At 32.4% G+C, this 14,131-nt stretch overlaps 1 protein-coding gene across 3 annotated transcripts; it reads right to left on the bottom strand.

Annotated features, from left to right (window-relative positions):
* Positions 1–358: 358 nt before the first annotated feature.
* Positions 359–4,505, bottom strand: LOC107904102 (uncharacterized). 3 transcript variants are annotated; one of them, XM_016830370.2, is made up of 5 exons: positions 3,662–4,505; positions 3,494–3,562; positions 3,200–3,281; positions 2,771–3,093; positions 359–1,151 (listed from the first exon to the last, which is right to left on the bottom strand). In XM_016830370.2, exons 4-5 carry the CDS (start codon positions 3,073–3,075, stop codon positions 605–607), a joined length of 852 nt encoding a protein of 283 aa, XP_016685859.1. In that variant the 5' UTR covers positions 3,076–3,093; positions 3,200–3,281; positions 3,494–3,562; positions 3,662–4,505; the 3' UTR covers positions 359–604. The 3 variants fall into 3 exon arrangements, with proteins under 3 accessions (XP_016685859.1, XP_016685858.1, XP_040950677.1); XM_016830369.2 differs by lacking the exon at positions 3,200–3,281; XM_041094743.1 differs by lacking the exon at positions 3,662–4,505 and having other exon boundaries at positions 3,494–3,635.
* Between the last annotated feature and the right edge of the window lie 9,626 nt (positions 4,506–14,131).

Below are 14,131 nucleotides of genomic sequence, written 5' to 3'. Positions count from 1 at the left end.
GTCGAGGTACTATTATCCACTCCACATGTGTTTCTGATTTGCACCTATTTTCTTTAGTATCCTATATGTAATTAATTTATCTTTTAATATAAATAAACATAAACCGGGAATCAATTTCATTTTCTTAGTTCTTTTGTAAGCATGCATATGATGAAGAAAATGGAAGAACAGTCTTCATCAATGGCAAGAGTACAAGTACCCAACGATTTGTTATTGTGAATTACTAGCTTCTTTGATAATCTAAGTAGAAGGGTTTTTGGGTGCCAAATTTATGGGTATGGGTTTCATTGTTCTTGTTGATATCTCGGCAATAATTGTTCTTGTTGGTGAGTTTTGAAAAATTAGACTAATAGAAATATGGGAAGAACGAATATTTGCATTGAACATACCCGTATCTGAAATTTTTAAATGACAATGGAGTACCTTCGTATCAAATAAGATTGCTTTAATTATGCACAAGGGGCATCAGCCGTTTGCATAATCAGTTGTCCGTGATTCTACTACTAAATATTAATAATAATAAAATCAAACCGGTCGATCGTACCACAATCGGTGATCGATTCGGTCCGGTATGTATCATTAAACCAAGAATGGTATTGTAGAATTAGAAGCGGTTGTCCTCGTTGCTCTCAACAATTTCTCTGAGGCTCATCCAAGATTTTCTCCTTTTACTTGAAGCTCCAACAGATTTTTCTGCATCAGGTGTCATTGGATTGTTTTCGGGTTCAGCCGGTCTTTTGGACCCGGATTTCTTCCTATTTCTCTTTTTCAAATCCAACAAAGTCCTACCTCTAACCGGAGTCACTGAACCATCTGTGCTCGGATTTTCAGCAGCAGCCATTGCAGGTGAACTTGTTACAATTATCTCATTATCTTTGCTTTTTTCTTTATCTGAACTGATAATAGGCTTCAAAATTCTAGACTTGACAACTTTGGAGATTGAAGACGTTTTTGACTTGGGAGGGTACATCTCTTTCATGTGGCCCTTCGGAGTGCCTCGTTTTAGATTCCGATGCAAACAGAAGTGGCAGTTGTAGACTACAGTATTCCGTGTCGAAATATGAGGTTTCTTACGTCGATGCCTTGTGTTGGCTCGATTCCTTTCGATACGAACAGTGCAATTAAAGCCAGGCTGAAGAATTGTCTCACATCTGCAGAACATAAAATAGAAATCACACAGAGCGCCATATTTCCCATTGCATATAATGTGACAGTAGAGTAAAACAGAGTAGATTAAGCAAAATTATCAAACTAGCTATGGAACTAAACAAATATATTTGGCAATCCAATGTTTGTATTATCTTTTGTTACTTAGAACTAAAGAGTAGGTGTCAATCACAAATCACAATCACATCTAAAAGGTCAAAAGAAACATCTGAATAGCATCTTATACACGGACTCTTCATTTTTCTTTAGAGTACCCATGCCTGAGATAATGTCAGGCACATATTCGGACATGAGGGTAAGATCCTAAAATATGAGAAAGATTAAAAAAAAGATTGAAAATAATCCATGTTCAAAGCATCCATATCCGACACGAACCTCTCAAGTCTGGTAACAGACTGGATAGCATTCTCTTGCTCATAAGTCATAAATGCTAAGATTGAAAATAATTAAATTTTGTACTATCTACAGTTTTCTCTAAAACGGACCCAGCTAGTTGATGAATTGAAACAGATACTGATACAAAAGATGCTTAAAGCAGCATGTTGATTCCTTAGCTTGGAGACAGGTATGAGAGAAAACTCAATGTAAGTCATCATGTAGAGAATCTAGTCTCAAACAAACATTTAAAAACAACTACAGCAAGAATCAAGAAGTAAACGAGGCAACAAGGCAATACTTTTTAACAGTTTGGATGACATGACCCCTCAAGAGACTCTCCCCACATTTTATCCATTCCCAATGCCTAACATTGCTAAGATTCCAATACATTCGAAGTGTATGATAAATAACAAGTAAACCTACATTAAACAAAGAACTATTTTTTAGTCATTAACTTCATGCAAAAAAAGCATCCAAGCACTAAATATCAGTCTAAAGGCTAAACATCAAGAGAAAGATTTATCCAGTGTTTGGAATCAATTGTATTCCGTTATAGGACCCACCAGCACAATATACATGAAACAGGGCTGTAAACAAGACAATTGTGCTCACCAGCTACTCTGTCCACAAAAAAAAGAAACTCAGTATTTGACTCCATCATTGTTGAGGGACTTTGAGCTATGGAACAAGCCAAATTCTAGTATTGCAATACTTGATTCAAATAACTCCCCAACCTAATCGAGTTTTTTTCTTATTTTTAATATATAACTGTTGGATTAAGATCAATTGTGCTACTCTGCTATAAAAAAACTCAAATTCGACTTCATCATTGTTGAGTTGAGTTCAAGCTATAGTACGAGGCAAAGTAAGTATTCTGATACTTTATTCAAATGGCTAGAGAACCTAATTGAGTTGTTTTTTTTTTTTCTAAAATATTATTGAATTTAGCTCAATATTTAATAAATAAATAAGACAAATCGAGCGACCTCGAGCAGATTGTATCTTAAAAATTTATTAGTGAAACTTAAATAACTAGAGATGAACTTAGAGCCTCAAACTTCAAATAAAGTTCAAGCTACTTGATTTAGCTCGATTACACTTCTAACTGGGAATATCTTACATGACTTCTATTAAAAATTGCTTAATTTGACGCGCACATAATCCAAAGGCAACAAATTGATCTCAAATTCCCATTTCATGTAGTCCAATACCAGAAAATACTAACCTCTGGCAGGGAAAGAAAGAAGGGTCCTGGGGGATTGCAGAAGCTTCTCCATCAGCAGCCAATCTGTGCCCAAAGAAGGAAGCCAAAGAAGGGATTGAAGATTCGCCGCTAGCCCAGACGGCTAGGTTTTGCAAGTGCTCGTGTTTCAACACAGCTTTGACGTTTGTGGAACCTCCTCCCCTTGTTTGCTTCTTGCCGCTCGCTTCTTCTCTGAGTGACACCGTCTTTTGGAACTTTGATGGCGTATTTGCTGCACTTTTCACGCCTCCGCCGTCTCTGCCGCCGCCTCTTCCTCTCCTTCCCATGTTTTCGCTTCTTTCCTCCTTGAAGAAAAGTAGAACTATTATTATTAGTAGTAGCAAAATGATCTCGATTAAAGATTGAGCAATTAACCGGGTAAAATGCTGGTACTTGAACATAGCCATATACCTTATTGTTAAAACTAGATAGATGTTCGAATTGATCAAATCACCCGTTCATCAGTAGATAGATTAAAAATCACTAAAATTCACTAAAAAATTAAAAAAAATAAGGAAAAAATATAAAAGAATTAATAAATGATAAATAAATTGAGAAAAAAAATAAGTACTAATGGCAGAAAGGAAATTATATTTGTTTTGAGCTAAGTAAAATAAACCAACCAAGTGAAAGATACAAACCAAAACAATGTATTTATATTGAATTTCTAAAATTTTAAAGAAACGGCAGGCAGCAAGAGAATACCTGAGCGATGAACACAACCCTCAGATGACAGCAACAGGGCCGGTGAGTTAGCAGCAAACCATACTGAGACTGTAAAAGTAAAAAATTCTATCTGTCATTCGTACGAACAGGGGGAAAATGGGATTTGGCAGAAGAAAAAGACTTGCTAGAACTAGTAAGAATACTGACCTTCAATATACTCTTCTTGGGGGGAAAAAAACTTGCTCTTTAACTTGGAATTAATTTTGGTTTGATTAGACTTATTTTATAAGTTATTTTGAGTTTATTTGTAATTTGGTTTGAAGGAATTGGGTTTAAACCCAAAGTGAATTTAGGCTTAGATGGTTTCTTTTTATTTTAAATAAATTTTTTGGGCTTTAGCCCATTAGCTTTTAGTTTTATAATTTTGAATAGTTCTATCTATCTATATATGAAGAGGCCGGACGGCGGCGGTGGCACTGGGGTTCTGGACTTGGAAAGAGCTGCGCACCGCGGAGGCTAGTGAAGGAGAAGAAAAGGAAAAAAGTCTGGCCGTGACTCTGTTGGAGAGCGGACAACGACGGCGACGGTGGCCATCGCTTAAGGCTTAGCAGAGCGGCGACGCTAGGGATTTCAAATAAAAGACGAGAAAGAAGTAGGTGGAAAAGAAGGGAGACAACGGAGGCCGAGAAGAGGTCGAAGACGTCGGACTGCGGCGGTGCCAACAACGGCGTTGAGAAGCAAACGGCGGGTGGGGGTGGTGGGCTAAAGAAAAAGAAGAGAACAGAAGCGGGAGAGAGAAGAAAAAGAGAAGGAATGACCGGTGACCTTTGATTGGAGACCAACGAGGAGGTGCCGGCAGTGTTGAGGGTGAGGGACGGCTAGGGTTAATATTTTGGGAGAAGGAAAAAAAGATAGAAGGAAATAATAATAATAAAAATATCAGATTGGAATGCACATATTTGAAGATTATTAGAGATTTTTTATTTTTTATTTTTAAATAAAATGTGATTTACTCTAAAATATATAAATAAATAAATTATTGAATAAGGAACCAGTGTTAAAATCATTCTCGCTAGACTTATTTTTTCTACAAAAATGGTGACAACTTTTTCTTTAAATAAATTCTTGTATTTTGGTAAAATCAAAAATTTTAAATTTTCAATAAATATATAGCTGAATTTTGAATTGGAAAGGATCCTACACTTACTTTCATCTTCCTTTTGTCTTCTTCTCCTTTAAGATTTTGAGATTTCTGTTTATGAACTTGTCTATTTAAAGATTGAGGAATCAAACTTTTACTATTAGGGTTGAAATAAAATGGTTTTTTTTGTGTGTTTGTGTGGTTAAGCTATAGAGAGGGTAGGAATGAGCAAAATTTGATTTGACTTGAAAAAATTATTTTTTTAAAATTTTAAGTTAATTAAATTGAGTTATACAAATTATTCAAATCAAGTTAAATTTTACAATTCGAATAACTCGAATAATTTGAATAACAGATTGGCGTAAATACCCTAGTCTCTGTCAAGTTTGAAAATGAGTAAATTGGTTTCTCTCTAAAAAAAACAAAAAAAATAATTTTAAAAATTCAAAATAATTTTTAAAATTAAATATATTTATAAAAATTAAAATAATAATGTTGGGACCTAAATAAGTTAAGTAATAATTTAAGTTTATCATATCAATGTATTTTTTTTTATTTTGCATTGAAAATGTTTTCAAATATATATAGTCTCAAATTTATATGCTCTAATATGGAATTGGTTATACTGCAACAAAATTTTAATTTGACATGTTAATTTTTTAATTTAAATCAAGTAATTTCACTCGATTCGACTCGACTCAAATTTCATTCCACTCGTCAACTCGATTAATTTAAAAAAATTTTACTCGATTCAATCGAACGCTCATCCCTAATCCAGACTTCTATTGTGTTACTTTAAGTTAAACTCAAACTTTTACTTTTACTATTTACCTTTAATTATTGTTTTTTAAATTAAATCCTACGTGGAAATATATTTGCATTATTTTTTATAATTCCACATCATTATTTATATAAAAAAATTGCCACATCAGATTTCTTTAAGGGAGATAAGCAAAATTTAACTTCAGGTTTAAATTTTAAAAAATGAAAAAAAAAATTGAGGACCAAATTAGAACAAATTAGAGTAAAAAGACTAATTTCACAAGTTTCTCATAGTATCGGGACGATTTACTGAATTTGAACGAATATAAAGTCACACTACAAACATAATAATAACACTAATTGAAATATAAAAAGGTTCAAATACAAAATTAGCTTTAAATAATACCAGCTTTTTTTTTTGTCAAAAAAGTGATAATTAAAATATAATTTTTTATTTATATTTACTATCATTGAAGCTTTTAATTGAATTAGCGTCACAAGTCAATTGAATATTAATTTAGACCAAAAAATTATGAAAATAGTATTTCGTAATTAAAAAAAATTATATTATTTGACTGTACTTTAATATTTTTACTTTAACAAAAAAAATACATACATATAATTAGATTTGAATTTATGTGAATTGGATTGATAATACTTTAAATTTATCACCCAACCAAAACTTTATTTGAATATATTTTTTATATTTTAATTTTAATATACACAATTTAATCTAATTTTCTTTTATTTTAAGATCATATATATTTCATGTGTTATTATGATTAATTAATTTCAAACCATATATTTCATTATTTATTGTGTGTTATTTTAAAACACATCTGTATTCTAAATTTAATGTTTAATGTTAAATAAAAATATATATCATATTTAGTATTACTCAAGTCTCTCTCGTACACAACTTTATGTGGGTTAATCATTCCTTTCTCTTTTTTCTTTGACATTTAGAGTTAGTTTGGTAATGTTTTTGAAAAGTATTTTTAAAAAGTGTTGTGAAAAAGTACTTTTGAAAAGTGCTTTTGAAAAGTTTGGCTTAAAATTTGAGTGTTTAGCATTGCTGTCAAAAAATACTTTTGAGAAATAAAATGTCCATTTTAGACATCTTATTATCAAGTAACAAATATGCATTTAAATAATATTCAAATTAGTTAATATTATTATATTTTAGTAAGAATATAAAAAAATTATTATAACTTGTTGTTAATATTTTAATATATGAAATATAAATTTTAAATATTTTTAAGCAAAAATATTAATTATTTATAAAATTTAATTAGAATATATAAACTATATTTTAAATATTTAAATATAACCATTAAATATTTGTAATTAGTATTTTAAATTTTTTTATTTTAATTAATGATTTTAACACATTTGTAATTAAGCACCAAGAAAAAAAAGTACTATATTATTGGAGGGGTGAAAAAGTAATTAAGCACCAAAAGTGCTTTTGGGAGATGAAAAGTTAAAATTTTTAGTTTCTCCTTTTCAGAAGTGTTTTTTAGCTAAAAATTTCAGCCAAAAGTAGCTTGTTCTGCACAGTTTTTCTTTCAAAAATGCTTTTGAAGTCAGAAGTATTTTTTTTAAGTAATGAAGAACAGACCCTTAAAATAATTATAAAAAATCACCATGGCAATCCAAACTCTGGTGAACTTTTGTTGCCACCGGTTACCAAATGCTGCCATCGACCGCCATCCCTCAACTCTGATGAACTTTTGGAGTCAGAAGTATTTTTTTAAAGTAATGAAGAACTGACCCTTAAAATAATTATAAAAAATCACCATGGCAATCCAAAATCTGATGAACTTTTGTTGCCACCGGTTACCAAATGCTGCCATCGACCGCTATCCCTCAGCCCTAAATTTCTACTACAAGGTTTTTTTTATCTAAATAATATAAAATTAATAATTAATTATGAAAATAGTATGGAAAACAGATTAATTATGAAAATAGGCATTTGCTACAGTATTCTGACAATATAGTCTGATATATTGACAATATCAGACTAAAATGTAATGATCTAAAATATTCAGGAACCTAATACGTAAATATTCCATTGACAGTTGAGAAAAGCCTTTAGGTGCCGCCACACTACTTTAAATAGGTAAGAGACGTCTATTTTTTATGTTAAAAGAGAATAAAGAAAACAATAAATAAGAGAGGTTTATGAAGAATTTACCCATTTAAAGTTTTGGTGTGCCAAGGCACCCTACACTACACTACACTACACTACACTACATGTAACCTATTACCTTACATGCTTGATTGCACTAAAAGAAGCACCATCTTATCTCTCTGAACATGCTGTCAATATTAGCCTTAAAAGCTCTCCAGACTTTCCCGCTCCAACAATATCTCTTACAACCTACATTTTGTCTATATAAAAACAAAACTTTACAATGATAAAATTAAAAGGTTGATGACTACCTTGCTATCTTCGCGGAATAAAAAAAAACCCCATAAGGTATAACTTACTTATGTAGGCTAATGTTTGGCCATATGTGTCAAAATATCCCTTTAGTAAAGGGAAAAAGCCACATTTTTTCGATGTTTAGTTAGCAACAATTGTACCACGTATGAAGAAGGGGATTGGCAAAAAAAGAGAAGCGATAAGCCATTGACAAAGGACGTTGGTATAATTTATCCACTCTTTGGTGCCTGTAATTTATTTATAAGTTTTGGTCAAGCCATTGTCGAATTTTGAGAGAGGAACTATTGTTATACCAAGATCATAATTAAAGTCCAAAGCCCATATAAAATATAAGTCCAAAAGAGCTTATCATAAAAGTAAAGGAGTAAAAAAAAAAAAAAAAACCACAAGTATCTATACAACTTGTAATATTTGGTTAGCATCAATCGTGCTGCGTTTGGACGAAAGGATTGACGAAAAAGAAAGAGAGGTGAGTCAACAAAGAAAGGACCTTAAGCCCTAAGTCGATGAAAAAGAAAAGACAAATATTTTAAGGGAAATGATAATATATATACATTTTTGGATTATTTTAAACATATTGATCTCTCTTGTTATTATTTTTATCATGATCTATCGTAAAAAGATTGATTTAATATCGAGAAGGATATAGGTTTGAGTGTGTTGAAACGCATTATCCTCCTATTTATAGATTGAGGAGACTATAAATAATTCTGGATATTGTATTAAGAAGAATTGAAATACCAACTTTAACACCTCTTAATTGGATTCCTTTCTTGTAGGACAAGTCCCAGCTTAGCTAACTTGAGAAGATGATAACAAATAGTTAAAATGGAGAATTCAATTTTGATATTTTTAATTTATCAAACAATTAAATCAACTTTATAAATAAATTAAATTAAATATAGTGGGTTTGTAAGATTTAAAATCCAACTAACTAAATGATGAACCTATATTTCTTATAGTTGAAGCATAATTTAGATATAAATTTCCCCATTAATGTAGTGTTTGTGATGAAAGAACAAATAAAATGGCATCAAATTCAAGAGTCAAACTTTTATTAAATCATTTTATGACATGGAAAAAGTTGTAATATTGAAGTAAAATTGGTTTATATATCACGCAAATTTTGGAGTTTCATTTATAATTCATTAAAATATATACAATTTTGCGTGCCCCTCTTTCAAGCCATCAAATTCAAATTTCATAAAAGTATGAATATAGTAAGAATAAAACCATGGTATTATTGATAATCAAAGTCTCAAATTGATTTTTCATTTTATGTAAATTATGTGCGGGTTATTTTTATATTATTTATTTTGATTTAAATTTTATTATGTGTGAATTTTTTATAAAACTATTCACGTATTTTAATTTGGTTCTGGATATATTTTGATCATTAATCAAGAGTGTTTTGTAATGGATTATAGTTAATTCAAAAAAGTTTCATTTATAATGGTAAACTTAAATATGCATAATATTATACTGCTCTTTTTCAAGCCATGAAATCCATAAAAGTAGATTTTTTTTTTTGATAAATGGTATCCAAGGTCATTAAACTATTAATAAATTTGTGTTTTGATCATTCAACTTCAAAAGGTTGCAAAATAATCACTAAATATTATTTAAAAAATTTTATTTAACTTACTGGGTTGTTATGATTACTATGGTGGATTAGCACCCATCGATAAGTAGAAGAACATATATTAAATCTAAGTCAATCTAACAATTAGTATCGGGAATCGGAGAAAATATTATTTTGATTTTAGTTTGCATATTATTGATGTTCAAAGTTATCAATAAAAAAATGAACTATAAAATAGAAGGGGAAGAAAAGCTTTGATCGGTACAAACAATGTAAACAGAAAAAGGTATATAACAACAGTTTTAACAGTCCAATTACTTAAAAAAAAACTTTCAAATATCATTTTATAACTTTTCAAAATTCAATAACTAAAATATAGATAAACTAATAATGTAATTATCTTTAAGTGTAATTTATATATATAAAGTAATGTATTTAGATTTGCATAACGTAGGGTTTATTTATAAAAATATTAATGGAGTAAATTTGTGGGTCCGGTATGACTTAAACCAAACTTTGGGTATATCACGTGTGTATACCAAAAACAAAAAGCCCGTACAGATTTAGAAAGGAAGAGATTTGCTTTTCCATTTAATTCGCAGTTTAAAACTTTATAGTTATATCTCTTTTATATTTTCATTGGTTTGCCTTTAATTATGTTCGAGATAATAATTACTTACATAAAATTCTTTCAATAATAATGATATTAAGATTCAAATTTTATAAATACAATATTAACTAATTTTTTTTATTCCTCCCGAGTGAATCTAAGAGAAATAAAAACCCTAGCTACTTCTTTTCCAAGAGTGCAACGCCGAGAGTCTTAGTGAAGGCAGTCACTTCTGCAACTTGGGATGGGGGAAAGTGGTGGAGTTGATAGTGAGCAGAGGGACGAGATTTCACTCTTAACTGAAGAGCTTATCCAATTATCTGTCAAAAGTTCAAAGGTAGTTCCGAATAAAAAACCAACCCTGATCTGCACAATATGGACAGAGAAGTTTTACAATCCGGAAAGTTTTAGGGCACAGATGAAGAGTTTGTGGAAAACAAAAAAGAAGTTTGAGATTCAAACAGCAGGACAAAACCTATTTTTGATAGCGTTCGAGATGGAAGAGGATTTAGAATTGATTATGGAAGGTAGGCCATGGTTATTTCGGAAGAGTCTAATCCTTTTCGACAAGATTACTCAATCGGTGGAAAGGTCTCAGATTCGGCTCAACTCCTCACCGGTCTGGCTGAAGGTAGGACCATGTCTACCAGAATTTGATAAAAAAAGACTTGCTATATGCCATAGGTGTCACTTTTGGCGAGATAATCAGATTTGAAATCAACGGAGAATGGTGTCGTCTAAAAATAAATCTCGATGTGCAGAAACCCCTTCGAAGAGGTATTTTTGTCTCAGTGAATAATAAGAATAAATGGTGGATTTCCTTTAAATATGAAAAATTACCGACTTTTTGCTTCGGATGTGGGAAGTTGGGGCACGGACTCTCAGGTTGTAACTCACTGAATCCTGCAGAAAAAACAAAAATTAAAGAAAATCCCCCATACACGATGGCACTAAGAGCAGAATCAAACTTACTTGGAAAAGAGTGTATTAAATTAAATAACTCTTTAAATCAGAATAGGGTTCAATGTTTTTATACAGGTGGCTCTGAGCCAGATTTGATTGAAGATAGCAAAGCTGAAGAAGCAAATAATTGGTTGGGGATGACGCATGGGGAGCTACTAGTGAATGAAAACAAGGAGGAGATGAAGAAGCAAGAAAAAGAAGACTCAGTTATGAGCAATAAGCGGGTGGTTGATAAGAGGAGAAGTCAAGATAGTAATCCAAATTCAGTAAAGAAGTCAACTTGGAGAAGAGTCAATCCAGCCCAAACAGTGGCAAAGCAAAATGATGAAAACTGCAACAAGAAGAGGAAAGCTACTGAAGAAATAGTAGAGACTTACTATATAGAAGCTGAATATGAAGTTGAAACAAAAAGGCTAAAAAAAGATAGAGAACAGGAACAAGGAGAAACGCTACTAGAAACGATGGGAAACGCTATGCAACAGAGTGATACTAATTTACTCATAGGATCGGTGGCTGCCAAGAGACAAGCCGACCGAACACAATGAAAATCATTACTTGGAATGTTCATGGATTGGGGAGTCCACGAACAATTAGAAGGCTATGATACTTTTTAAAGCAGCAAAACCCCCAAATGGTCTTCTTAATGGAGACAAAATTAAGCAAGCAATGTATGGAGAAAGTTAGAAGAAGATGTGGTTTTCAGAATGGAATTGATGTAGATGCAGAAGGTTCCCGAGGTGGTTTATGCTTAGCATGGAGAGAAGAGATTACGGTTACCTTAACAAGTTTTTCTAAGAATCATATTGATGCAATGGTTATGGAAGAAGCTGACAATGAAGAATGGAGATTTACAGGTTTCTATGGCTCCCCTTATGTTAATCTGAAAAATGATTCGTGGAATTTGTTACGAAAATTGGGACAAGACCAGATACATCCATGGGTTGTGAGTGGGGATTTTAATGAAATCATGTATTCTTTTGAGAAAAAAGGAGGTTTACTAAGAGATGAAAGACGGATGGAGGTTTTTAAAGAAACTCTTGAAGAATGCAAATTGGAAGATTTAAGGTACATAGGGCCTTGGTTCACATGGGAAAGGGGAAATATACCAGAAACTAATGTTAAAGAGAGATAGAGGAGTAGCCAAAGATAAGTGGAGGAATCTTTTTCCAATGGGTAACATTCATCACTTGCCCCATTCAATATCTGATCATTGTCCTCTGCTGCTTACTACAAAAACAGAAAATGATAATTTTGGAAAGCCAAGTTTTAAGTTTAAGGCATGGTGGACCATGGAAGAGTCTCTTGAAGGAGAAATTAAAGCATCTTGGGAATCATCTACAAATAATGTACTGGAGAAACTGGAAAAATTACAATCAGACTTAAAAAAATGGGCAGGGGAAATTAAAAAAGGACGAGAAGGGCTGAAGAAAAGGCTTACAAAGAAACTGGAGATGCTGATGGAGAAGGAAAGTACCGATGACATAATGGCAGAAATCATTGATACTAAGGTGCACCTAAACTTAGAAATTGATAAAGATGAAAGATATTGGGAACAAAGGGCAAGGGTAAATTGGATAAAATCAGGGGACAAAAATACGACTTTTTTTTACAGGCACGCCACATCTCGACAAAAGAAAAACACGATATCAAGGCTGGAACTTGTCGGAGGAGGAGAAGTGACGGAAGAATGTATGATCAGTGAAGAAGCTACTCTTTTCTTTCAGAAGTTATTTACATCAAAAGGAGTAGGTGAGCTATCCTACCTCCTAACAGGCATTGAAGAGAAAATCACACTAGAAATAAATGAAGACTTAATGGGAAAATTTAAGGAAGAAGAAGTGCATCTTGCCTTGAAAGGAATGGGGCCAACTAAAGCACCAGGACCTGATGGATTCCCAGCACTTTTCTTTCAACAATATTGGCATATTGTAGGTAAAGAAGTCACCATTTTTTGTTTGGAAATTTTAAACAGTGACAAAAATTTGGGCCATACAAATTTTATAGTATTGTTTTGATCCCAAAAGCACAGAATCCCAAAAACACAACAAGTTTCAGACCTATCAGTCTATGTACTGTTATCTACAAAATTATGGCGAAAGTAATAGCCAACAGACTTCAAAGGGTTATTAGGCAGTGTATTGATCTGTCGCAGAGTGCTTTAATCCCAGGAAAGTTAATTTCTGATAACATATTACTAGCCTATGAGATCCTACACACTCTTAGACGAAAACGAACAGGTAAGAAAGGCTTTATGGCAGTTAAACTTGATATGAGCAAAGCCTTTGATAGGGTTGAGTGGAATTTTCTTAAGGAAGTCATGTTGAGAATGGGTTTTGCAAAAGAATGGGTCGGTTTAATTATGAAATGCATTACTACAGCTTCTTTTGCAGTCAATATTAATGGAAAAGGGGGAAGAATCTTTCAATCTTCTAGAGGACTACGACAAGGTGACCCACTTAGTCCTTTCCTTTTTCTACTATGCAGCGAGGGGCTTTCGGCACTAATGAGATTAGCATTGAAAGAAGGACGGATAAGAGGAGTCAAGGCAAGCAGGAAAGGACCAGCGATTTCACATCTACTTTTTACCGATGATTGCATTCTATTCGGAGAAGCAACTAACAAGGGTGTAAGGGTGCTAAAAGAAATCCTTAAGGAATATGAAGTATGTTTGGGCCAATGTGTTAATTTTGAAAAATCTACAATTTATTTTAGCTCGAATACATCAACCAGAGATAGAGAGGAAGTTTTAGTGAGCTTAGGTATAAGAGGGTCAACAGATATGGAGAAGTATTTGGGCCTTCCTAATGTAGTTGGAAGACGGAAAAAGAACGCTTTTCAATATCTAAAAGATAAAGTTAACTCCAGAATTAAAGGGTGGAGCACCAGACTATTATCATAAGGAGGCAAGGAAGTTTTCATTAAATCCATACTTCAGGCAATTCTGACTTATACTATGTCATGCTTTCTTCTCCCTAATTCCCTATGCGACGAATTGAAAAAATTATTCGCCACCTTTTGGTGGCAAAAGAAGCAAGGAAAAAGAGGAATTCACTGGTGTAAATGGCAAAATATGTGCCGAGCAAAAGAACAAGGAGGTATAGGTTTCAAGAGTATGGCTAATTTTAATATCTCCTTATTAGCTAAACAAGGCTGGTGAATCCTAAATAATC

This window comes from Gossypium hirsutum, chromosome D05, assembly GCF_007990345.1.
Source record: "Gossypium hirsutum isolate 1008001.06 chromosome D05, Gossypium_hirsutum_v2.1, whole genome shotgun sequence".
Lineage (NCBI taxonomy): Eukaryota > Viridiplantae > Streptophyta > Magnoliopsida > Malvales > Malvaceae > Gossypium > Gossypium hirsutum.
Note: the sequence above shows the minus strand (reverse complement) of the source record. Positions and strands in the feature narration are given on the sequence as shown.

Bases quoted from the DNA above. Each gene is read 5' to 3' on its own strand.
- LOC107904102 (XM_016830370.2), bottom strand. From the start codon at position 3,075: ATGGGAAGGAGAGGAAGAGGCGGCGGCAGAGACGGCGGAGGCGTGAAA. The intron at 1,152-2,770 runs GTTAGTATTTTC...TATGTTCTGCAG, and splicing joins TCTTTCTTTCCCTGCCAGAG to ATGTGAGACAATTCTTCAGC.